Source organism: Tiliqua scincoides, chromosome 4 (genome assembly GCF_035046505.1).
Source record: "Tiliqua scincoides isolate rTilSci1 chromosome 4, rTilSci1.hap2, whole genome shotgun sequence".
Classification (NCBI taxonomy): Eukaryota; Metazoa; Chordata; class Lepidosauria; order Squamata; family Scincidae; genus Tiliqua; species Tiliqua scincoides.
In genome coordinates, this window is record NC_089824.1 from 153,937,717 (window position 1) to 153,964,688 (window position 26,972).

Sequence of the window (26,972 nt, forward strand, 5' to 3'; positions counted from 1 at the left end):
TCTCGTCTAGACAGGCTAGTAGACAGTGCTGGGGGAGAGGTAGCGGCTGTGGTGCATGTCGGCACCAACGACGTGGGCAAGTGTAGCTGGGAGGTCCTGGAGGCCAAATTTAGGCTTTTAGGCAGGAAGCTGAAAGCCAGGACCTCAAAGGTAGCGTTCTCTGAAGTGCTACCTGTTCCACGCGCAGGGCCAGCTAGGCAGGCGGAGATCAGGGGTCTCAATGCGTGGATGAGACGGTGGTGTAGGGAGGAGGGGTTTAAATTCGTTAGGCACTGGGGAATGTTTTGGGACAAGCGGGGCCTGTACAAGAGGGACGGGCTCCATTTGAACCAGAATGGAACCAGACTGCTGGCGCATAACATTAAAAAGGTGGCAGAGCAGCTTTTAAACTGATCCCTGGGGGAAGGCCGACAGGAGCCGAGGGGCATCCGGTTCGGGACTCCTCATCCCTATGGGATGAGGATGGGGAGGTTAGAGAACAACAAGACAAAGGCAGGATAGGAGAAGAAATTGGGAAAGGTAGGGTGATGGGATGTGATAGACGGTTTGGCACAATGAGAGGATGCGGGGACAAAGGAGCGAATAAGCAGCCCATCCTGGGGCATTCCGTGTATAAATGCTTTTATGCGAATGCCCGAAGTCTACGAGCAAAGGTGGGAGAACTGGAATGTCTGGTGACAAGGGAAAATATTGACATAGTGGGCATAACGGAAACCTGGTGGAATGCGGAGAATCAGTGGGATACCGCAATCCCGGGCTATAAACTCTACAGGAGGGACAGGCAGGGGCGTGTTGGAGGTGGGGTGGCCCTTTATGTTAAGGAAGGGATAGAATCCAGCAAAGTAGAGATTGAAGGTGGGTCCGACTCCACCGTAGAATCTCTGTGGGTTAAATTACCAGGCTTGTGCAGCAATGTAATACTGGGGGTGTGCTATCGTCCTCCAGACCAGAAATCTGATGGGGACCTTGAAATGAGGAAACAGATCAGGGAGGTGACAAGGAAGGACAGGGTTGTAATCATGGGGGACTTCAATTATCCTCATATTGACTGGGTCAATTTGTGTTCTGGTCACGATAAGGAAACCGGATTTCTTGACGTGCTGAATGACTGTGGCTTAGATCAGCTAGTCAAGGAGCCCACCAGAGGACAGGTGACTCTGGATTTAATTTTGTGCGGTACGCAGGACCTGGTTAGAGATGTAAACGTTACTGAGCCATTGGGGAACAGTGATCATGCTGCGATCCGTTTTGATGTGCACGTTGGGGGAAGAATATCAAGCAAATCTCTAACAAAAACCCTTGACTTCCGATGGGCGGACTTCCCTCAAATGAGGAGGCTGGTTAGAAGGAGGTTGAAAGGGAGGGTAAAAAGAGTCCAGTCTCTCCAGAGTGCATGGAGGCTGCTTAAAACAACAGTAATAGAGGCCCAGCAGAGGTGTATACCGCAAAGAAAGAAGGGTTCCACTAAATCCAGGAGAGTGCCCGCATGGCTAACCAGCCAAGTTAGAGAGGCTGTGAAGGGCAAGGAAGCTTCCTTCCATAAATGGAAGTCTTGCCCTAATGAAGAGAATAAAAAGGAACATAAACTGTGGCAAAAGAAATGTAAGAAGGTGATAGGGGAGGCCAAGCGAGACTATGAGGAACGCATGGCCAGCAACATTAAGGGGAATAATAAAAGCTTCTTCAAATATGTTAGAAGCAGGAAACCCGCCAGAGAAGCGGTTGGCCCTCTGGATGGTGAGGGAGGGAAAGGGGAGATAAAAGGAGACTTAGAGATGGCAGAGAAATTAAATGAGTTCTTTGCATCTGTCTTCACGGCAGAAGACCTCGGGCAGATACCGCTGCCCGAACGGCCCCTCCTAACCGAGGAGTTAAGTCAGATAGAGGTTAAAAGAGAAGATGTTTCAGACCTCATTGATAAATTAAAGATCAATAAGTCACCGGGCCCTGATGGCATACACCCAAGGGTTATTAAGGAATTGAAGAATGAAGTTGCAGATCTCTTGACTAAGGTATGCAACTTGTCCCTCAAAACAGCCACGGTACCAGAAGATTGGAGGATAGCAAATGTCACGCCTATTTTTAAAAAGGGAAAGAGGGGGGACCCGGGAAACTATAGGCCGGTCAGCCTAACATCCATACCGGGTAAGATGGTGGAATGCCTCATCAAAGATAGGATCTCAAAACACATAGACGAACAGGCCTTGCTGAGGGAGAGTCAGCATGGCTTCTGTAAGGGTAAGTCTTGCCTCACGAACCTTATAGAATTCTTTGAAAAGGTCAACAGGCATGTGGATGCGGGAGAACCCGTGGACATTATATATCTGGACTTTCAGAAGGCATTTGACACGGTCCCTCACCAAAGGCTACTGAAAAAACTCCACAGTCAGGGAATTAGAGGACAGGTCCTCTCGTGGATTGAGAACTGGTTGGAGGCCAGGAAGCAGAGAGTGGGTGTCAATGGGCAATTTTCACAATGGAGAGAGGTGAAAAGCGGTGTGCCCCAAGGATCTGTCCTGGGACCGGTGCTTTTCAACCTCTTCATAAATGACCTGGAGACAGGGTTGAGCAGTGAAGTGGCTAAGTTTGCAGACGACACCAAACTTTTCCGAGTGGTAAAGACCAGAAGTGATTGTGAGGAGCTCCAGAAGGATCTCTCCAGACTGGCAGAATGGGCAGCAAAATGGCAGATGCGCTTCAATGTCAGTAAGTGTAAAGTCATGCACATTGGGGCAAAAAATCAAAACTTTAGATATAGGCTGATGGGTTCTGAGCTGTCTGTGACAGATCAGGAGAGAGATCTTGGGGTGGTGGTGGACAGGTCGATGAAAGTGTCGACCCAATGTGCGGCGGCAGTGAAGAAGGCCAATTCTATGCTTGGGATCATTAGGAAGGGTATTGAGAACAAAACGGCTAATATTATAATGCCGTTGTACAAATCGATGGTAAGGCCACACCTGGAGTATTGTGTCCAGTTCTGGTCGCCGCATCTCAAAAAAGACATAGTGGAAATGGAAAAGGTGCAAAAGAGAGCGACTAAGCTGATTACGGGGCTGGGGCACCTTCCTTATGAGGAAAGGCTACGGCGTTTGGGCCTCTTCAGCCTAGAAAAGAGACGCTTGAGGGGGGACATGATTGAGACATACAAAATTATGCAGGGGATGGACAGAGTGGATAGGGAGATGCTCTTTACACTCTCACATAATACCAGAACCAGGGGACATCCACTAAAATTGAGTGTTGGGCGGGTTAGGACAGACAAAAGAAAATATTTCTTTACTCAGCGTGTGGTCGGTCTGTGGAACTCCTTGCCACAGGATGTGATGCTGGTGTCTAGCCTAGACGCCTTTAAAAGGGGATTGGACAAGTTTCTGGAGGAAAACTCCATTACGGGGTACAAGCCATGATGTGTATGCGCAACCTCCTGATTTTAGAAATGGGTTAAGTCAGAATGCCAGATGTAGGGGAGGGCACCAGGATGAGGTCTCTTGTTATCTGGTGTGCTCCCTGGGGCATTTGGTGGGCCGCTGTGAGATACAGGAAGCTGGACTAGATGGGCCTATGGCCTGATCCAGTGGGGCTGTTCTTATGTTCTTATGTTCTTAAGAAAAGTGGTGTTGATATGAGACTGACTGGTAGGCAAGTCACAATCCTGCCTGGCATGCGGGGCTGCAGTGGCGCCAAAAATGGCCTGCTGCAGCATCCAGTGCACCCCAGGTAGCTGCTGCCGCCTCCTCCAGAGAAGAGAACTTTTGTCCCCTTCTCCCGGGTAAAGCGAGTAGCTCTGCAGTGGGGCTGCTCAATTCTACAGCGACCTGAGGGTAGGCGTAGAATTAAAAGCCTCTGTGTCAGGCAGGCTGAAGTGGATATGTAAACCACTAAAATGTTCAAAAAGTTGAATAATCATCTTGCTAGTTCATATCACCTGCATGGAAAAGTTATGGCTTATTTGTGAGAAAGACTTTTTATTTGTTTGATTAATTTCAAAGGGGAATTTGCAGGAATGTCAGTTGGAAAGACTGGAATCTAAGCGAACAGCTGGCCCTGCAGGGAGAATTCAGAGCTGCCACCTCTGAAATGTGGTGGAGTGGGCCAGAAATGTGTACCTGGGACCTGAATGCTGCTTCTTTCAGTAAGGGGGCATTTGCTCCAAAAGGGCGTAGCTTTTGCACAAGCCCTTTGATAGGTGAATAGCCCCTCAGACTGCCCAATACAACTCCTTTTTTTCCTGTTGTTTCACCTGAATTCTAATTACATTTTTTTATTTGCCTCCACAGGTCCCTACTAGCCAAAAGAAGGAAGGTGTTTATGATGTGCCAAAAAGTCAACCTGTAAGTGTAAGTATATAGGATAAGTAGCAGGGGTAAGACGTTTCCATGAGTTCTTCAACCCACAGGTTTGATTAACATAGTTTTGCATATTAGTAATTAAACATAGGAGATTTTTTTGAACATATCCAGATTGCTTCCTTGCTTTGGCATGTACACTAGTGAGAAAAACAAAATGCAGATACTATTTATTTTTGCATGCACACAATCATTCACTATCTTTCCTGACTACTTCATAGGTAATTCATGATAATTTATTAACAGTCCAACCTACCATAACTCCCTGCGCAGAGATGCAGTGGCACCAGCATTGTGACCTCTGTATCCTGCAGAGGAGTTTTGGCATGTTGAGAATTTCTTGGGGTAAGGGAACATTTGTTCCCTTGCCCCAGAGAAGGCTCATGACAGCCTGACAGGACTACTTGGACTTGCACCTGCTGTATCACTAGTGCAAGTCTGTGGTGACCCACAAAGGCTGATCAGGCCTAGGAAAGGGATCAGGATTTGGTGGGCACCACTGCAGCTGAACCCACCCCCTTTCTGGGCCTGATCTACCCTCCTCCCTGCTCCCCATCATCATTCTATTCCACTCACCCCCACCATCTCCTTTCCTCCTTCCTGCCCCCTGCACCTCCTTACCTGAGGCAGTGGGTCTCTGTGGTCCACTGTTGGGTCAACCAGGTCACTTGGTACTTCTGGTGCCAGCCAGGCTGTGCTTTTTGGACATTATGGTCCATATCCTAACTGTTGGGATAAAAATCTGAGAAATGAGCTATATCTCAGAATGCAGACTTGATTTCAGTCACCGGTGAGTGCTAGTTATCCAACTATACATATTTACTATACATTCTTCTATTTAAACTGGGAGAGAGAAATACATTGTCTCTAAATCAAAGGTAATTAAACCTTGGACAATGTAAGTTCTAAATATGAATCATACAGTCAAACTGGTTTGCTGTTTTTCTACAAAATTAAAAATATGGAAATGAGGCACATATTAAAGTCTATAGAATATTAGATTCCTCTTTTGGTTTTATTACTCTTTTTCCTTACACCCAGGTCTCTTTGTCTCCTACACACTTCCCTTCATTTTGTCCAATTTATTGCTTTCTCTATTAGATAACTGTCTAAAATTCAATTTGTGGCCAAATTACCCAGTTTCCTCTATCTGATTTAGATATCCAAGGACACTTTATTAATAGTAGACCTCGCTCACTTGAATGTCTAAATGACTTTGTCTAAATGGCTTAAACAACAGAGAAGCATTCGCCTCTCTTTTCGATTCACTGTACCGAACCTGCAGCTGATTTAAAACAGCACTCATTATCATTTTGGGGAGGTCAGCATTGGCAAAGCTATTTTCCTGTCCTGCTGCAGTATATGGATGTCCTATTTAATCTTCTAGATAGTATAAGAATTGGGGAGTGAAAATAAATTGTGTACACCAACCACAAACATGTGTCTTCTACAAAATTAATTTGGAATCTATACTAAATCTTGATATTATGCCTTTTCCACATCCTTCCTATGGTGGTGATGACCAGCCCTCCCTGGCCCTTTGACCACCGATTCCAAATGAAACTGCTAGCTACAGGTCTATTTGGAATACGTGAGTGAACTCATAAACAAAGCAGGCTTTGTCCTAATGGTGCATCTTAAGTGTCTGGTGTGCCTCTTAAATATTGCAGTTTGCTCACTATGTGAAATTAAACCTTGTCTAAATGCAGGCTTCTTAATGAGCTGTTTTTGTTATTTTTTTTTCTCCAGAAGCCTTTCTATTATACACACATGTCAGGTTCTGCTTGTCATAGTGTTTTTTAGCAACAGGAGGCAAACCGTAAATACCCTTCACTAAGCCTGTCACTCAAGTCACAATAAAACCTAATCTTCCCATCATCGTGTCCAAAGTATCTGTTTACAATTTTATGAAGGCTTTCAAACAACTTATCACACTGCTATATAAAGATGTATCCCTCCCCTTCCCCCAACAATTCCCCACTGCCTGCAATTGATTAGTCATGTATCCCTGGGCAGAGTAAGTGTCATCTGTTTGCAAATCAGTATATTAGGACTCCATCCAAACCGATTGTGATTTGAATAGGTATTGGTTCTCTGAAAATTTTATGCCAGCTAAGGTGGCTCCCTATAGTTCTTATACTTCATTAATAATAGTAATTAATATTATGCATTTATTTAGCATATGCAAAGCATATTATGCATTTATTTAGCATATGCAAAGCATATTTATATGGATATGGGGTTACAAGAATGTAGAGCTGGAAGTCACAAAAATGACCTAGGCCGCAATCCTAACCCACTTTCCAGCACTGACATAAGGGCAATGCAGCTCCTAGGTAAGGAAACAAGCATTCCCATACTTTGAGGAGGCATCTGTGACTGACACCCAAGTGCAGGATGCAGCACACAGCCCATTGGCACAACTATGTCAGTGCTTGAAAGTGGGTTAGGATTTGGGCCCTAGTAATTCAACTGCTAAGGCTATAGGGATATACATAACAAACCCAGTTTGGATACTCAGGATCATGGAGGCAAAGCCACTATACTCAGCAAGTCAGCAATTCAATCACGTAGTTCGTGGGAATCAGATGAGAACTTGTGAATATGATGGCTTAATCCTGTTGAATAGGAGCATCAGGGGAGTGCATGTTCTCCCAGCGCATGCTGTTGCAAAAGCACTATAAAGTTTTTTGTGCTACTCCTAGCAGTGCCAGCAGGAAGGCCAGAGCCTTCCCACTGGTGCCAGTGGATGTCTGGAGACCTGTCAGACCAGTAAGTTCAATGCGGGGAATGGTAGCGATGGGACAAGGTCCTGGGCAGATTGAGCCCAGGAGGGGAGTGGGATCAGCAGCATTAGTTTGCACTGTATCCTATCCCCCTTCCCAGGCCTGATCCACCAGGACAAATCAGTCTAGCATCTGCGATCTTCACTGGCACAGGTCCCAGTTGATCCGTTGCAGCTGCTAGGTCCTAATAAGGCCATGGGGACAAATGTCCGCTTACCCCAACGAGATCTCCTGCAGCTGAAATTCCTCTGCAGGATGCAGCAGGAGCTGTACCAGAAGCGGATGCATCACCCTGTGGAAATTTAGTTAGGATTGGGCTATGAGAGCAGTGGTTCCCAAACTGGTGGGTTGTAACTCACCAGCCAAGGAAGCACTTGTTCCTGCCCCTTCAAGGGAAGGGAAGGGGGGAAGGCAGCAACACGACCCCCAGAATAGTGCTACTGCTGGGGAGTAGGGGGATTTAAACCTACCTAAGAAAGTGCTAGCTTCCAGGGGGTGTGGGAAGCCCTGCAGGCACCTCCGCAGAGTTCTCCAGCCTCTAAAACTGTATTAATAATGATCAAAACCTGCTTCTGGTTTTCGATCAAAAACAGGAAGTGATTTTCAATTGCTTTTTTTTTTTTTACTGTTTTGGAGGTTTGGGGAACCCTGCAGAGGCATCTGTGGGGCTCTGTGCACCCCCATCCCAGATGTTTCCTTAGGTAAGTTTAAAAACCCCCTTTCCCCCAGCAGCAGCATGAACCTGGGGATGGCGTTATTGCCATAGCCACTCCCACGCACACACTTACGATGCTTCCAACTCCCTTGTAGGAGTTTGGAAAGCACTATTTTTAGAGTATTGGGCAATGTTGTTTCTGGTACCCAGGAAAAGCATACAGAATCATAGTACTTATAATATTCGGTGCTCTGTAGAAACAGAGAATGACAGGTGTCATGCTTAAATGTTGTGCACCTGACATTTTAGTCTTAAATATGAGATCATTTACAAAGGATTTATTCAGGATTGCATCTTCTTTCCATAGGCATTCAAAACATATTCCATTTAACCTTGCATTCGCTTTGTAATAGATGAAATAAGTATTAACAATGCGTCTTGAGTTTAGGGCAAAATCCAACAGAAAGCTTCCCTGCATAAACCCATATAAATGAATGACAGCCCAATCCTGAGCTGCCCAGCATGTGGGGTTGCAGTGGTGCCAAAACTGGCTGCTGCTACATCCAGCACACCTCAGGCAGTCACCACCGCCTCCTCAGGAGAAGGGGACTTTCATCCCCTTCCCTGGATAAAGAAGTAACCCCCACAACGGGGCTACTCGATTCTATGAAAATCCGAGGGTTGGTGTAGAATTCAGAGCCTCTGTGTCAGGCAGACAGCCCAACACAGAGACTCAGGATCCAGTAGAGCAAAGCTCCACCAGTCCCGCCTCCCTCCCACCCTACTCCCTCCCCCCGGAATGCCTCCTCCCTGCACTCTCCCCACCCTCCCTTGGCCTTCCCTCACCCCAGAACGCCTCATCCCTCCTTCCCCCCCATTTCCCCACCTGCCAGTCAGGTGTCCAGCAGTCCATGCGACCACCGAGCAGCAGAGCTGCAGTCAAGCACCGGCACTAGCCCAGTGCTGACCAGTGCTAGGCTAGGGCCCGCAAATGTGCCTTATGGCACATTTGCAACAATGTGCACCAGTGGTGAGCTGGCACACACTGGTTAGGATTGAGCCCTGAATCAGTGGGGCTTCCCAAGAAAGCTTTCAGCTGTAGAGTTTTCAAACATAAGTGTAAACAGGCTCAGTCAGTCCAGTTTAGATTCACAGCACAATCCTGAGAACACCTATTCAGTACTGTCCTGTTCAAGACATTTGTGTCAGCTAAGTGTTTAACTGCAAGGTCCACATTTTCAAATGAAAGGCAGACTTGAGCATGCACACCATGTCTGCAATTAAATGCCAACATTTTGTGGGGAAAAGTGGGCATGCCCACATCAAGAACATAACTTGTATGCTAATCAGGTTGTAGCTAGAATAATGTCTGTGCTTTCATGAGTGAACCTGGTTGAACAAAATAAAAAGGAGTCACTCTTTTTTGACTTTAATTTTTGTTTTTAAAGAAAATTGGTGTAGTGGGCAGGTGATTCCCCCAGGAAAAACATACTGAAAAGATCTTGTTACACTGATGCCTTTGTGTGACCGGTATCACAGAATGGGTAACACAATGGGGTTTGTTAGGGAATCCCTCATGATTTTAATGGCAAAGCTGCAGGAAAGGTGAGAGTGACTTGTCACTTGGCTAAAATGGTTCTGTTCAGAGTGTAGCAAAAGACTATTATTAAAACAGCACCATTGTAACTGGAATATTTATAAGCCGTCAGTATTCTGAGCACTGCTTCCAGCCTTGTATCATGCTGTATAGGTTTGCATGGAATGCTGCTGAGTGATCTCTAACAATGTACAATCTTGCTTTATGTCACTTGCATTTGGTAAATCACATGGCCCTCTCTCATCTTTTGTCTACCTTGGTTTGTTTTTTTGTACCTTGGATCCAAAAGTAGCATCCAGATGGCATTCTGGGAAGCATCTGTGTGCATTACCCTCCAGCAATGTCTACAGCTTGCTTAAGCAAAGCAGGAAACCTATTCCGTGTTCCACCTGGATGTTTTATCATTCCATTAGTAAGGCACTATATTTCCTCGGAGTATATACAGCGGTTGCTGGATGGCTATTGTGAAATGCAGATGTCTTTGTGAATGACACCCTTTCCAATTATGTAAATGACACAGAAAACACTAATATTTTTAAAACATGTGTTCATTCTTCCAGTTGATTTCAAGGACCCAAAAATTAATTTGTGCCTTACAGTTTGATTCTTTTAAAGGCAATGCTTACTCCATGCCCTTACACCATGTCCATATGTGTGTTTAACCCTTAGCAGTATACCAACCTTAATTCCCATCCAGATCAGTCCCACCTTAGCACCAGTGAGAGCTTCCATGACAGGGCAAACAAACAGTCTGAATCAGGACAGGAGCAATGGTTAAAGTCAATTGCTTCATATCATGGTCCTGATCCAGATCATGCCCCCAACGTTTTACAGGAGAAGAATTGAACACACCAGAGCCAATTGTGTCATTAATGTAATATCATGTGTAGTTTGGACCTGTACATTTACCTCTCCTATCCTTCTGCATAACTTTACCCCCAATAAGTACAGTGGCTACTGCCTGCTTTAGAAGAATTCCTTCTTTCTTGCTGTTATCTGCTCAAAGGAAACTAGGAAATGGACTTTGTCTCATTATTTTTCCTAGAAACAGCAAATCAGCCTTTGGTTTCCAGGCACCAAGTCTTTAAATACTTCTGTGCCTCAGCTTCAAAAGGCTACAGCACCAGGTCACTCTTTGACATGTCCCAGACTTCTTTTACAAGGAAAAAAAGAGGGATTTGTTTCTACTATCAGTATTATCATCCAACCTCAAATGCCCCTTTTGTACAAGTACAGCAATAATAGCTCTCATCACACCTCTGCCCTTGTGCAATAAATCCTTCGTCCATCTCAGATCAATCCCCTGTTATGATCTGGCATATTTCCCAGTTATGCTGCTATCTTTAACTTGCTAAAGCTTCCATAGGGAAGCTGACTGTGGAACCACCAACGATTTAATTTTCCTGATCTGGGACCATAGTGCAGGATCTATGCAGGAAGAGATCTTGTCGGATTGACAGGCAAAAATACATACTCTGTGGTTTTTCTTTTCTTTAAGCAACTATCACCAATACTGCAAGGTAATTCCCTCATTTCATTCAAGGATGATTGAAGGAGTCAAAGCAAATCTGGTAAATGAAAAATAATAGATAGTTTTAAATATATATTTGTAAGTGTTTTGTAGATAAACTAAATTAAGGGTAAATATTAAGTGATTTGGGGCTGTCTCAATTTTTGTGATCACACAGGGGCTCTCATCTCACATATGATATTAGCAGCATGCGTAGGGCCCACTTTGTCCGTCATCAGAATTCAAGGTGCAAGTTTAAATAAGCACACTCCGTCATCAAGACACTTGCTGTCATTTTCTGAAATTTATAGCTGTTCCTGTAGCATAAGCTTCTAAAAACTTCATGTTGTTCCCAAATTGCCTATCGTGCTTTTAACTGATAGAGTAAGTGGCCTTGTGCCTTGTATTGAATATAAACATCTCTCATATAATGGTTTTTTTCCAAAGGCAAAGTGAAATGAGGAAAAGTTGCAACTTTTGGAAAGGTCCTTTTGGAAGCATTCTGTTCTCCTCTTTCATGTTATGTGATTCTTGTATAGTTCTCAAGTCAATGAGAAAGTATGAGGGATACACATTGTAACCATAAAGGTTACATACATTGTATTGAGCATCTTGCACTTCTTCCTTTCCTGCTTCAACATATATAATTCTGTTATGTGTTCTGTGGATGCCCATGTCAGTGGTAGCATTGGAGGGGCAGACCTTCCTGGCACATTAGAAGGGATCACAGCATTAGGGGACTGTGGATGCAATCCTATCCAACTTTCCTGCACCGGTGCAGCTGCAATGCAGCCCTGGGGTAAGGCATTCCCTGACTTTTAGGAGGCCTCTGTGACTGGCTCTCCACTACAGGATGCAGTGCACGCCCCATTGGCGTGGCTGCACCGGCACTGGAAAATTGGATAGGATTTGGCCCTGTGGCAGGAACAATCAATCCAAAAAAACCTAGAGCCATGTGGTAACTCTAGATTTACTTAACTCTATGTGCAAATCATGTGAGTCTCACATGGGCACTTTTTCCTCTTCATTACCCCTGCTGTTCAACTTCCTTCTGGGAATGCTGTGTGAGCAGAGCATCCCTGGTAACTAGTGAGGGAGCCAGTGAAAGGTGCAGTCCTCCTCTTTCATACTACTGATACTGACCTGGTAAGCAGGAAGGCAGGGGTGGGAACTGTGCAACAGAGAATGGGGAAGGACTGGTGAAGCTGCATGGGTGGCAGGGAGAAAAGCAGAGAGTCTCTTGGGGAAAGGGAGAGAAGTGGGAAGTTGTAGAGAGGAAGAAGAGGATGAATGGGGAAGCCATGCGAAATCCCTATGAGTTCACACTCTTGGCTCAAAGACATTCAGTGCCCTAGCACAACTTGGTACCAGTCTCTGCCCATGTCCAAACTGAAGAACATTTGTCATCAGAAAAGACTGGGGGTACAATTCTATCCTGCGCTGGAACAGACAAGCCAAGAGGCTTGTGCTGTATCCAGCGCAGGATTGTGGCCATAAGCAACTCAGCTATAGGCAAGGGGAAAAGTTTCCCCTTACCCCTGGGTAAAGGCTGCTGGCCCCTATGGGTCTCCTTGGACTTGCACCACCTCCTGAGTGTCTCCTCGAACTTGTGCCACCTCCATAACTGCAGGATCCCAGCCCTGCCTCCCGCTCCCCACCCGCTCGCCCCTGGGGCCGCCCACTGCCCTCCCTCCTTCCCACCTACCTTTTGTCCTTGCTTTGGCCCAGCCAGGCCAATGCAAGTGTTGAGGAGGAAGCCAGCGCAGAGGCTTATGTCAGCCTCCGCAGGCTGGCGCTTCTCGGAGTGCCGGCCTGGCTTCCTCTCAAGGAGGTGCAAACATGCCTTATGCATGTTTGCAACCCTCCTGGGCCAGCGCAAGGGATTGTGTTGGCTCAAGGGTGCATTTGTATTGTGCCCTGGGCCACTTAAGTAGCATGAGTAGAGAGGCAAAGATAGGTGGTATATTGCCCTGAATGTATTAAGAGGATCTCCCCCCCCCCCTTATACGTATGGCTCATGCCATGGCAGCATATACCCTAAAACCCTTAACAATTGAAACACGATCTTTAAAACCTTAAAAATCAATTCGATACTTGTTAATCCTGGTTGATAAAAACTTGTCAAAATATCAATGACTTGCAATGATTCTGAAAGAAGTTCAATATTCTTCACTTCATGTTCTTTGTTGCATGAAGAGAAAGAAGTTCCACAATTTAGAATAATGATCCCAAATACTTCTCCCATAATACAGGATTGACACAGAGAAGGCATATTCAAGAGCATGTGTTTGATGACCTTAAAGCTTGTGATAGATGAAGACAGGCGCTTAGCGTGATACAGCTGTCATCCTGAAGTCAACAGTAAAACCCCCATTAGATTAATTAAGACTGAGTTGGGTTTTGACTTGAATCTCCAAAAACAGCTCAGTAAACAAAATTTAAACAAAGTGTAATACTCCTTTTGCATTTGATCCCTGATACAGACATTAGTGCTACAGTGGATTTTTGTGAGGTTTTATTTTTAATTCCAAACCCTTTTCATGTCTAACAGAGCACAGCATGATCCCTCCCTCTCACTTTGCAAAGAGAAGGAGGGACTGTGGTGTACATCACCCCCTTGGAAGTGTTTTGTAGAAGGCAGTTGACAGAACAATCTGCTTGCCTGCCTTGGCCATTGCAAAGCAGATCCCATCACCTCCTTGAACAAAATTAGGCAAACATTTTTTTGCCCCGTTTTTCTGCAGCTTGAAAAATCACTGGCAGACAGAGGATGCTCCTTCTGTGAAGGATTTCACAAAACAGTGCATTTACCATGCCAGTACTGCACAAGCGGAATTTACTTTTGTATCTTTTGTATTTTCCAGCTCACAGGTGTACTGTCAAAAAAGAGCGCAATCCAAAGGGGAGTTGGGCCAGTGAGAGTCCCTGGCTCCAGCCCAAGAGTGTCACAAAAGTGCCATGAAGCACTTTTGCGCCACTCTGAAAGGAGTTAGGCTGGCATACAGATGTGCACTGGCCACGCTGCACCACTGTGGGCCCCGGAGCATGGGTGAGTTGTGCAGGCCAAATTCAGCCAGCGCAGGTATCTGGGAGGGTGTGGGGAGAGTGGGAAGGAGGTCAGAGGGAGGCATTCCAGGGCGGGGCGAGGGTAGATGGCAGGCATTCCCAGGGTGGGCAAGCAGGCAGGGAGTGGGAGGCGGGGTCAGGACCTCCGCAGTTATACCGGATCCTTACCCTGTTTCCAGGTGGTGCAGAACAGCCTCTGGCTGCTTTGTTCTGCTCAGATCTGCGCCCACCTGTTGAGGTGGCGCGGATCTGAGTAGACGCATTGGGGCCGCTGCAGAGCGACATGGGGTAAGGGGAAGTTATTCCCCTTTCCTTGAACTGTGCTGCTTTTGACCCCAAACTTCCACTGGATACAGCGCAGGCACACCAGCCTTTCTGTTTCCAGCACAAGTTAGGATTGGGCTGTTAGTGTTATATTTTGTGGAAGAACTTGTGCTTAATCTTGAATGAATAGATTCGGTTCTAATTCTTATGACTCTCCCTTAGTTACCAAATGTGTCCACTCAGTGATTTTATATCTTCAGCTCTGTCAAGAGAAAACAGTGCCCCTTTCTCGTATTGTCATTTCAAACATTTTAAATGGAGTTTAGATATTGACATTACAGGAGTTTTGTCCTTTCTGCCACCTTGAAAACAATTGGCTTACAGCCCAATCCTACCTTAACTCCCTGCACGGTGATGCAGCACCATCAGTGCTGTTTCTGCTGCATCCCATGGGGAGACTGTGGAACGGGGTAGGGGTGGGCAGAATGGGGCAGTGATGGGGTGGGGAAGAGGGTGGTTTTTGCCAAGGAGGGGGCGGTATCAGCAAGCTGAGTCCTGACCCCCCTTCCTGGGTCTGGGCCACCTTCCTGAGTCAATGTGGACTTGCGCCAGCAATTGAGCTGTACCATATGGTGCATATATGGAGCAGCTCAATTGCTGGCGCAAGTTCATGCTTGCTGCTGTTGTTACTGCCCCTGCTGATACCACCCTCCTCCCCACCCCATCACCACCCTGCCCATTTCACGGCCTCACCATGCATTCCACCCCCTCTGTGGGATTACCTGCTTTGGGGGTTATTTTGTATCTGCTGGTGCCATCAGGAAGCTTCCAGCCTTCCCACCAGTGCTACTGCAGCAGCGTGCTTTGCTTTGCAGCTGATGGTGCTGACAGAATACACATCCCACCAGTTTGGCTACCCATTAGAATTGGACTGTAAATATACGGTGAAAAGCATACTCATTAAGAAAAATCTAAGGAATTGAATACATAGTTCCTTTTCATTTTATCTTGACAGGAATAAGATAATAAGGGTTGGCAAAATCTTAAATGTGAGAAAATTATAATGTCAAGATTTTGTAAAATGCTATACATCCTCTCAATTTGAATATGGCACATTTCGAAACCATAAAATGGTATTTCACTTGCATTGACTCCAGCTTCTTAGAAGTTCTCTTTTTCTACAAATGAGAGGGAAAAAACCTACAAGCTCCTAGTTTATGCATACATAATGCTAATTTGCTACACATGAAATTTTTAATAGCCTTCTAAAAAATAAATTAGAGTGTTAGATATGAATATATATGAATGCAGCAGAATAACAGTTGTATTGTATGTCCTATCATTGGGCTTTAGTGTAGAAACAGGAGTGTTCCTGAGTATAGAGCCGAATCCTGAGTTCTGTACACCAGCTTACCACCTGTGTGCACTGTCACAAGTGTGTCGTAAGGAAGGTTTGCGAGGCTTAGCGCTGGCCCAGCACTGGAGCTAGCCCAGTGCTAGTCAGTGCTGGGCTAGCACTGGTGGAAAGCTGGTGCTCCACCATTCCACGGTCAGTCAGACTGCCAGGCAGCGGAGAGGTATGTGAGGGCATGGAGAGGTGGGGAGGAGGCATTCTGGGGTGGAGGGAGAGTGGGGAGGAGGCATTCCGGGGGGGAGCGGGGCGGAGGAAGGCTTTATTGTAGAAACAGGAGTGTTCCTGAGATCAGATCCTGAGCTCCATGTTGGGCCATGTGACCCGACACAGAACTCCTTGGTACTGTGGCAGCTCCAGAGCTGCTGTAGAAACGAGTAGCCCTATTGCACAGTTACTTATTTTACTCAAGGGAAGGGGACAAAAGTTCCCTTCTCCCAAGGAGGCGGCAGAGTGCACTGGATGCCCCAGTAGCCATATTTGGTGCTGCGGCAGCCCAGGATTGGGCTGATAGTCCACTAGGAATCTCTCCTGAGCAAACTCTCTTGAAATGAGAGCAATTGTCATGGTCTTGAACAGCTCCTGTTCACTGGAACTTGAGCAGGAGAAGTTCCCAATGGACTGTACCTATGGTAAATTAGAATTATCACAATAGAGACATGGCTATATGAATAAGACCTTAGACAGCTAATTAACAGATAACATGAATTCCTAGAACCTAGGAAGGGCCAATTCCCAACCCATTAAGAGCCCCATTAGGCTAATCCAAGCAGTTCATTCAGGAGCCTGCAGAGTAGGTCACGCCCATCAGCAGCCATCTGCCTTCCTGAGCTTTTGTAAACTCACCTGGGAAGGCCAGCCCCCTTTCAATCAGGAAGGGAGGAGGGAGGAGGAGCCAGCCAGGAGTATAAAGCTAGGCGGGCCATCGCGTGAAGCTCTCTGCATACGCGTGTGGCCTCTGGGAACCAAGTGCCTCAGGAACTAAGTGCCAGGTAAGGGACGAGACTTTAGCATCTGGGCGAGTTCAGCAGCAGGGCGAGGAGGCAAGGGCCCCAGAAACTGCCCTTCCTCTTCCCTTGAGAAGAGGGCTGCTAACTAGTGTACGGTTTTTAAAAGGACCCCTAAATAAAACAACAACAACAACAACAAAAAAGCTATGCAGTCAGGCAGCCAGCAGCAGGGTGGGGGCTATCCAGTGTTCTGCATCGAGTGCCACATGTATGATTATATGCCTCTGGGGCATAAGTCATGGGTGTGCCCTCGGTGCAAGGAGCTCCAGGGTCTCAGGGAACGCGTCCGCTCCCTTGAAGCCTTGGTGGCCGACCTGGAGAAGTGCAGGCAGACAGAGGAGGACCGTGGGGAGACTTCAGGGGACGATCAGGCTTCGTCCCAACCTCAGGCGTGCAGCTCCTCGGCTGCCCGGGTGGGAAGTCTCGGGACTGGAGGACATCATCCTGGAGAGGAGGGAAACAATCCCCTAGGGGGGACCCCTTCTCCAGGGGATGGGCCCGTATCCAAGCGCACTCGGGATACTCCTCGGCGGGAGGGGGGTCAGGGGCTTCTTGTAGTGGGGCATTCGATTATTAGAAACATAGAGAGGGGGGTTTGCGACGGATGTGAGGACCGCATGGTGACTTGCCTGCCTGGTGCGAAAGTTGCGGACATCACTTCTCGTCTAGACAGGCTAGTAGACAGTGCTGGGGAGAGGTAGCAGCTGTGGTGCATGTCGGCACCAACGACGTGGGCAAGTGTAGCTGGGAGGTCCTGGAGGCCAAATTTAGGCTTTTAGGCAGGAAGCTGAAAGCCAGGACCTCAAAGGTAGCGTTCTCTGAAGTGCTACCTGTTCCACGCGCAGGGCCAGCTAGGCAGGCGGAGATCAGAGGTCTCAATGCGTGGATGAGACGGTGGTGTAGGGAGGAGGGGTTTAGATTCGTTAGGCACTGGGGAACTTTTTGGGACAAGCGGGGCCTGTACAAGAGGGACGGGCTCCACTTGAACCAGAATGGAACCAGACTGCTGGCACATAACATTAAAAAGGTGGCAGAGCAGCTTTTAAACTGATCCCTGGGGGAAGGCCGACAGGAGCCGAGGGGCATCCGGTTCGGAACTCTTCATCCCTATGGGATGAGGATGGGGAGGTTAGAGAACAACAAGACAAAGGCAGGGTAAGAGAAGAAATTGGGAAAGGTAGCGTGATGGGATGTGATAGATGGTTTGGCACAATGAGAGGATGCGGGGACAAAGGAGCAAATAAGCAGCCCATCCTGGGGCATTCCGTGTATAAATGCTTTTATGCGAATGCCCGAAGTCTACGAGCAAAGGTGGGAGAACTGGAATGTCTGGTGACAAGGGAAAATATTGACATAGTGGGCATAACGGAAACCTGGTGGAATGCGGAGAATCAGTGGGATACCGCAATCCCGGGCTATAAACTCTACAGGAGGGACAGGCAGGGGCATGTTGGAGGTGGGGTGGCCATTTATGTTAAGGAAGGGATAGAATCCAGCAAAGTAGAGATTGAAGGTGGGTCCGACTCCACCGTAGAATCTCTGTGGGTTAAACTACCAGGCTTGTGCAGCGATGTAATACTGGGGGCGTGCTGTCGTCCTCCAGACCAGAAATTGGATGGGGACCTTGAAATGAGGAAACAGATCAGGGAGGTGTCAAGGAGGGACAGGGTTGTAATCATGGGGGACTTCAATTATCCTCATATTGACTGGGTCAATTTGTGTTCTGGTCACGATAAGGAAACCGGATTTCTTGACGTGCTAAATGACTGTGGCTTAGAGCAGCTAGTCACGGAGCCCACCAGAGGACAGGTGACTCTGGATTTAATATTGTGCGGTACGCAGGACCTGGTTAGAGATGTAAACGTTACTGAGCCATTGGGGAACAGTGATCATGCTGCGATCCGTTTTGACGTGCACGTTGGGGGAAGAATACCAGGCAAATCTCTAACAAAAACCCTTGACTTCCGACGGGCGGACTTCCCTCAAATGAGGAGGCTGGTTAGAAGGAGGTTGAAAGGGAGGGTAAAAAGAGTCCAATCTCTCCAGAGTGCATGGAGGCTGCTTAAAACAACAGTAATAGAGGCCCAGCAGAGGTGTATACCGCAAAGAAAGAAGGGTTCCACTAAATCCAGGAGGGTGCCCGCATGGCTAACCAGCCAAGTTAGAGAGGCTGTGAAGGGCAAGGAAGCTTCCTTCCGTAAATGGAAGTCTTGTCCTAATGAGGAGAATAAAAAGGAACATAAACTGTGGCAAAAGAAATGTAAGAAGGTGATATGGGAGGCCAAGAGAGACTATGAGGAACGCATGGCCAGCAACATTAAGGGGAATAATAAAAGCTTCTTCAAATAGAAGCAGGAAACCTGCCAGAGAAGCGGTTGGCCCTCTGGATGGTGAGGGAGGGAAAGGGGAGGTAAAAGGAGACTTAGAGATGGCAGAGAAATTAAATGAGTTCTTTGCATCTGTCTTCACGGCAGAAGACCTCGGGCAGATACCGCTGCCTGAACGGTCCCTCCTAACCGAGGAGTTAAGTCAGATAGAGGTTAAAAGAGAAGATGTTTCAGACCTCATTGATAAATTAAAGATCAATAAGTCACCGGGCCCTGATGGCATCCACCCAAGGGTTATTAAGGAATTGAAGAATGAAGTTGCAGATCTCTTGACTAAGGTATGCAACTTGTCCCTCAAAATGGCCACGGTGCCAGAAGATTGGAGGATAGCAAATGTCACGCCTATTTTTAAAAAGGGAAAGAGGGGGGACCCGGGAAACTATAGGCCGGTCAGCCTAACATCCATACCAGGTAAGATGGTGGAATGCCTCATCAAAGATAGGATCTCAAAACACATAGACGAACAGGCCTTGCTGAGGGAGAGTCAGCATGGCTTCTGTAAGGGTAAGTCTTGCCTCACGAACCTTATGGAATTCTTTGAAAAGGTCAACAGGCATGTGGATGCGGGAGAACCCGTGGACATTATATATCTGGACTTTCAGAAGGCGTTTGACACGGACCCTCACCAAAGGCTACTGAAAAAACTCCACAATCAGGAAATTAGAGGACAGGTCCTCTCGTGGATTGAGAACTGGTTGGAGGCCAGGAAGCAGAGAGTGGGTGTCAATGGGCAATTTTCACAATGGAGAGAGGTGAAAAGCGGTGTGCCCCAAGGATCTGTCCTGGGACCGGTGCTTTTCAACCTCTTCATAAATGACCTGGAGACAGGGTTGAGCAGTGAAGTGGCTAAGTTTGCAGACGACACCAAACTTTTCCAAGTGGTAAAGACCAGAAGTGAGTGTGAGGAGCTCCAGAAGGATCTCTCCAGACTGGCAGAATGGGCAGCAAAATGGCAGATGCACTTCAATGTCAGTAAGTGTAAAGTCATGCACATTGGGGCAAAAAATCAAAACTTTAGATATAGGCTGATGGGTTCTGAGCTGTCTGTGACAGATCAGGAGAGAGATCTTGGGGTGGTGGTGGACAGGTTGATGAAAGTGTCGACCCAATGTGCGGCGGCAGTGAAGAAGGCCAATTCTATGCTTGGGATCATTAGGAAGGGTATTGAGAACAAAACGGCTAGTATTATAATGCCGTTGTACAAATCTATGGTAAGGCCACACCTGGAGTATTGTGTCCAGTTCTGGTCGCCGCATCTCAAAAAAGACATAGTGGAAATGGAAAAGGTTCAAAAGAGAGCGACTAAGATGATTACGGGGCTGGGGCACCTTCCTTATGAGGAAAGGCTATGGCGTTTGGGCCTCTTCAGCCTAGAAAAGAGAAGCCTGAAGGGGGACATGATTGAGACATACAAAATTATGCAGGGGATGGACAGAGTGGATAGGGAGATGCTCTTTACACTCTCACATAATACCAGAACCAGGGGACATCCACTAAAATTGAGTGTTGGGCGGGTTAGGACAGACAAAAGAAAATATTTCTTTACTCAGCGTGTGGTCGGTCTGTGGAACTCCTTGCCACAGGATGTGATGCTGGTGTCTAGCCTAGACGCCTTTAAAAGGGGATTGGACAAGTTTCTGGAGGAAAAATCCATTATGGGGTACAAGCCATGATGTGTATGCGCAACCTCCTGATTTTAGAAATGGGTTAAGTCAGAATGCCAGATGTAGGGGAGAGCACCAGGATGAGGTCTCTTGTTATCTGGTGTGCTCCCTGGGGCATTTGGTGGGCCGCCGTGAGATACAGGAAGCTGGACTAGATGGGCCTATGGCCTGATCCAGTGGGGCTGTTCTTATGTTCTTATGTTTATGTAGTAACATATAATAATAATGATAGGGAATGGGATGTGAAATTGGGCAAAGGCACCTTGACCTAGTGAGAACTCTGCTTATGCAAGGTATGTATGCCAAATTTTGGCAGATCCCCCACTTGTAGACCCTATCCCAGTTGCCTTCTTGTTCCTAAGAGTTCAAAATATTGACTTTTTCTATGAATTGTGCCATAAATATCAGGAGCACAGAAACAGTTGAAGGTATTAATATTACTAATGCTATAATTATGTTCAATATTTAAATTTCTTTAGTTATGGCTAGAAGCATCCTTGAGTCCTTGCTCCTTGCTCACAGAAGTAAATGGGCAATCAAGCTGACTCAGGCTGCAATCCTAACCACACTTTCCTGAGAGTAAGCCCCATTGAGCAAAATAGGACTTACTTCTGAGTAAACCTGGTTAGGATTGTGCCCTCAGACAATTGGGTGCAAAACACAATACAAAAAGCAGGCAGGGCAGCGAGTCTGCTTGTGAAGCATTGTTATCAGATTATTAATGCAGAATTTTTTTTTCCTTACCTCAGTATTTTCTATTTTTAAAGAACATTTATGTGGGGAGGGGGGGACTATCTAAGCATTAGTGATGTCACTGTAGTTTGTAATTCCTTGTCTTGAAATATGAAATGTTTTGCTTATTGGGCTGAGCTACAATATGAAGCAAGTGGCACACCTGCCCCCCCTCCCGCAGTGCAAAAAAAATTTCTCCAGCTCAGATGGAAAAGCAAGCACATGCACTTATCTCTTTTGAACACTGCAACTGCCACATCGTAGGTGTCGAGGATCATACCCTTGGAAAATCATATTTCTCCCTGGTGCCTTGGATGCTGCCCTTGCGGTTTTCAACCTACCAGGTTGGGAGATCCTGCCAAGAATCCCGCAGTGAGGGTTTCCTGCTACTGCCACTGGGGTAAGATAAATGGGGAGGGGGGATGGAAGTCTAGAATTAAGAGGCTTACAATCCGGTTGGAGAGAGAAAGCATTCAGATCAAGTCATGCTGCCAAAGACATGACAGAGTCCAATGTTCAGAATTCGGCTTGGAAAACATGATACGTTTTCTGGTTTGGGGGAATATAACACAACTTGCCAATGCCAATTCCACACTTAAGCCAGTTCCCCCATCATTACTTGTATATTCTCCTATATCTCCACCATCTTCTTTCACAGCAGCACCATAAGCCATTTCACTTCAACAAAGTCCGTGGAAGGAGGACAGCTGTCACATTATAAATTCTTCTTGCTTATACATCAATATAAGAACATAAGAAGACACCTACTGGATCAGGTCAAAGGCCCATGTAGTTCCTGTATTTCACAGTGGCCCACCAGATGCCTCAGAGAGATGCCTGCAACCCGTTGCCCTTCCCTTGCATCTGTCATTCAGAGAGACTATCTCTAAAACCCAGTCATCGTGGCTTGTAACCTGTGATGGACTTCACCTCATAAATTTGTCCCATCATCTTTTAAAGGCATCTAGGCCAGGTGCCATAGCACACATTTTGCCCCTCACAACACCTAACCTGGTGCAGGGTTCCCTCTGCCTTCTTAACTGTCTCCTCTCCTTTCTCCCTGGTATCTGCTCACATGCAGAAAGAGCCTGCAATGTTTCCCAGCAGCATTGCCAGAGAAGGGCAAGTTTAATGGTATTGTTGGTACAATCCTTAAAGAGAGAGAATGTACTCATTTCTTTGTAGCATACATCTCAGGGTCTATTAGTGCATATTAAATATAAATTACATTGGCAAGCAGGCTGTGCTGGGTCTCACGGGCATGAGTAATGTGGCTCAGCTTTATAAAAGACATGCAGGCGCTTGCAAATGTATATGTATGTATTTGCAGTGTGACCACTCATTCTCATTAACCAGTGAACTGTTTCCAGGAGGAAGAAACAAGCCTCTGTAGTTGAGAGCTCTAAATAGAAAATTAAAAATAGCACATAACTGTGAAAATTCACAGCAAGAAGTGTAATTTAGTTTGGGATTTGAATTAATCATTTTTGTATAATGCGCATTGTAAAGAGTTGCGCAGAAATATATTATTGAAAGGGGGCCCCCAATCTGCTGCTCTGAAGCAGGAACCACAAGTATGTGTGTGCATCAGTGCACCACCTGGCACTAAACAAAAGGGGTGTAAAGGGTTTTCAGTCTGTTTTGTAAGTCAGTCTCCACATATTTATGTGTTTATGCTTCATTGTTTTAAATGGAAAGGTTAAAAAGAAATCCCATTGCACATCAAGTTGAACCCTCCCCCGTCAAGCCTGAGCAAGACCAAAATTCCCACTATCTCTTTCCTTCCCTTGTCCCTGCTCAATGACAGCAGGTCACAAAAGAAGGTATACAAGCACTTCTATGCTTGATCTGATACCCTTCATAATAACTAGAGCATCTTTTTTAGCATCTGTGACTTTGTTAGCGTGAAAAGTCTTCCATTTGTTTTGATGCACTTAAAAAAAATAATTCATCAGCCCTTGCAGTTCTGGAAACAGCACAGATGAAGATAGATAGCACTGATGTACAAAAATAGTTGAACCAAGTTACTCCAGTTTCTAGATCGTCTGTCCTTCTGGAACAAGGAACTGTTTTCAGTTTCCTTTGCTATGTGAATCACTTTGAGAACTTTTTGTTGTAAAGCAGTATAATTCTTAATGGAAAGAAATATTCTTTATGGAAATATTCTTAATGGAAATAACTTCTGTTTCAGAAGATGGGACTGATCACCAGATGTAGCCCGGTCTTGTAGGGTGAGGGTCAGGAATGCTAAAAGTATGAGCTGAGGCTGGCCAGGGTTGTGAAGAGCAACAAACAGGGCTTTTTTAGTTATGCCCAAAAGAATAGGAAAAGAAATGAGAGGGTGGGATTGCTCCTGGATAAGGATGGTCATTTGGTGTCTAGAGACAAAGAAAAGGCAGAGCTGCTCAATTCCTACTTTGCGTCCATCATCAATCAGATGGAGGATTGTGCAAATGGATCCTTGGCTAATGGGGGGGGGATGTGCTTACATCCTCAAGAGGTAATGAAAACCTAGGACTACAGATTCTGATTGACAAGGAACTAGTTAGAAACCACTTAACTGGCCTAAATGAATGCAAGTCATTTGGAGCCAATGAACTGCATCCCAGAGTACTAACAGAACTTACAGATGTACTTGCAGAGCCTCTGTCAATTCTCTTTAAGAAATCCTGGAGGATGGTGGAGGTGCTGCTAGACCGGAAGAGGGCTGTGGATGTAATCTATCTTGACTTCAGAAAAGCATTTGACAAGGTTCCACATGACATCCTGATCAGCAAGTTGGTAAAATATGGGCTAGATGATACAGTTGTTAGATGGATTCACAACTGGTTGAACAACCATACACCAAGGGTATTTCTCAATGGCTGTAGTGACATCGCGGAAGATATTACCGAGGAGATAGGGTGTGGTGTCCACAGTGCCCCTTGCTCTAAGTGAATGCAGGATTAAGGCCCAGGTGGTAGCTGGAGGTGTGCTGCACAGCTGCAGCCACTAGAGGCTAAAGGAGATCCCTCAGGATATAAGGAGCACCTGAGATAGAAAGGATTGTGGGTTGTAGGAGGAGTGAATGTGGAGAGGAGAGGCTAACTAACTGATTGGACTGACTGACTGACAAACTGACCTTGGACTGACTGACTTGGCTTACTGACTTTGGACTCTGACTTGGCACCTTTGACTGATTGGACTGACTGACTGACAGACAAACTGACCTTGGACTGTTACTTGGCTTACTGACTCTGGACTCTGACTTTTGCGTGCTGTACTGGTGAGTCAACCAAGGAAAACTAATCAGCCTTAAGCGGGCACAAGGCTCAGTGGGGAGGAGCTGTGACAAGACAATGGCTTGGCATCAATCTGCAAGACAGTTTTGAGTGGGGTGCCCCAGGGCTCTGTCTTGGGACAGGTTCCCTTTAACATCTTCATCAGTGACTTGGATGAAGGGATACAATGGGGTCTCATCAAATTTGTAGGTGACGCCAAGCTGGGAGGAGTTGCAAACACAATAGAAAACAGTAGAAGTCTTCAGGAAAACTTAGACAAAATGGAATACTGGGCTGAAACGAATGAGATGAAGTTCAGCAGGGACAAATGCAAGGTTCCTCACAAAGGCAAAAATAACCCAAAATGCAGGTATAAAATGGGAGATACCTGGCTTGGCAGCACAACATGTGCGAGGGATCTTGGAGTTGCAGTGGATCACAAGATGAACATGAGTCAGCAGTGTGATGTGGCTGCAAGGAAGATGAATGCAATTTAGCCTGCATTAGAAGAACCCTAGTTTCCAAGTATAAGAAGTTGTGGTTCTGCTTTACTCTGCATTGGTTAGACCTTACCTGGAGTACTGTGTCCAGTTCTAGGCACCTGCATCTGGGCACCGAGATGCAGCCAAACTGCAGTGGATTCAGAGGAGAGCAAGGATGATGGTCAGAGGGCTGCAGTACAAGCCCTGCAAAGGAAGGTTGAGGGAACTTGGTATGTTCAGCCTGGAGAGGAGAAGACTGAGAGGGGATATGATAGCGTCCTTCAAATACCTGAAGGGCTGTCAAATGGAAGAAGGGGCAAATTTGTTCTCAACTGCATCTGAGATCCAATGGGTAGAAACCGCAAGAGACGAGATTCCGATTGGAGATCAGGACAAAATTCCTCACAGTAAGCGCAGTTTGACAGTGGAACAAGCTGTCAAACTGTGGACAGCTGAAGAAGGTGGTGGATCTTCAAGAAGAAGTTTGACAAGCACCTGCTGGAGATACTCTAGGAGGATTTTCTGCTACAGCAGGAGGTTGGACTAGATGACCTTTTAGGTCTCTTCCACCTTTATGATTCTATGAACTTGCATTTGTGTTTATCGGTGTTGGCACTGCTTTGCTGAAGGCCTTGGGGCAGAACCCTACACTGGGTGCTTTGGACTGCCATGCCTCCTAATCGTACTGCCAGTGTATCTGCAGCATTATAGCAGTTCCTTCCACCCTCCTTACAGCTGATTGGAGTATCCCTTAGAGCAGCTGTCTCCAAACTCATAAAAAAACACCCTCCTCCTGAGCAGAGCTTACCGTTCAGCGTTTCTTTCAAACAGATCCTGATACAGGGACGCTCTGAGCAGTCACGTCTATTGTCCAGCATCCAGAAGGCCATGCAACAGGATGTCTGGGCAGACGTGACTGCCTGGCTTCTAATCAGAGGCACCTAAACATCTTACAACCCAATCCTGTCTGGGCCAGTTGATGTCAGTGCGCCTCTTCCCCTGGCACTGACTGCTGTAAAAGAGTCAGTGCCAGTCATAAAAGGCACTCTGGCAGTCCGCTCAGTAGTGGTCTGCTGGGAGCACTGGCAGAAAGGCCAGAGCTTTCCACCCAGCACCAGCAGACTTAGAGCCACCAAGGTGGGGTGGTGGGAGGGATGGGAAAGGCAGAATGGGGGTGGAGGATGGCGAAACAACGTGGTGACTGGGTAGGGAAGGGTGGAACAGAGTGGTGAAATAGGCAAGGGATAGGCGAATTGGGGGAAGGTTGGTGCCAACTGCTCAATCCTAACCCCCTTTCCTGAACCCAATCCCACAGCCTAGGTCCATGCAGACCTTTGCTAGCTATTTATCTAGCACACATCTGAGTAGAAACAACCACCCATATCGCAGAGGCTTACCATCAGGTGAGGGAATGATTCTTTACCCAGAAGAAACATCTGCAACTGCACCCCGTGCAGAATACAACAGTACATTAGCGGTAGGAAGGGGAGAATAGGATTGGGCTCTTAATTAGCCAAAGCACCTGAAAAGAATAAGGAGGCATTAACATTTCAGATGAGGGGTGGTTTTCTTTATAATGATTTCCTGAACTGTCTGCTATGTTGTCTACAGCCATATCCAAGTTGACACTTGTTAATGCAATTCCTGTTTAAAAGTGTGCAGCCACAGCATTGGGGAAGCTTAAAATTAACCTGCCTACAAATCATGTTTAGTGGAATAAACCTAAATGGATCAATACACATTTTGATTTTCTGAGGAACGCCTTTTGAAGCCAATCAACAAGTATGCTAGAATGTTTAATA

The 26,972-nt window shown here is 46.4% G+C and overlaps 1 protein-coding gene across 4 annotated transcripts in view; it reads left to right on the forward strand.

Moving 5' to 3' along the window:
* DAB1 (DAB adaptor protein 1) overlaps positions 1-26,972 on the forward strand; it is a 398,510-nt gene that overhangs the window by 338,850 nt on the left and 32,688 nt on the right. For all 4 annotated transcript variants that reach the window (XM_066623379.1, XM_066623378.1, XM_066623382.1 and 1 more), the window contains one exon: positions 4,278-4,337. In XM_066623379.1, the coding sequence (XP_066479476.1) occupies positions 4,278-4,337 (60 nt within the window). The remainder of the gene's footprint in view (positions 1-4,277; positions 4,338-26,972) is intronic.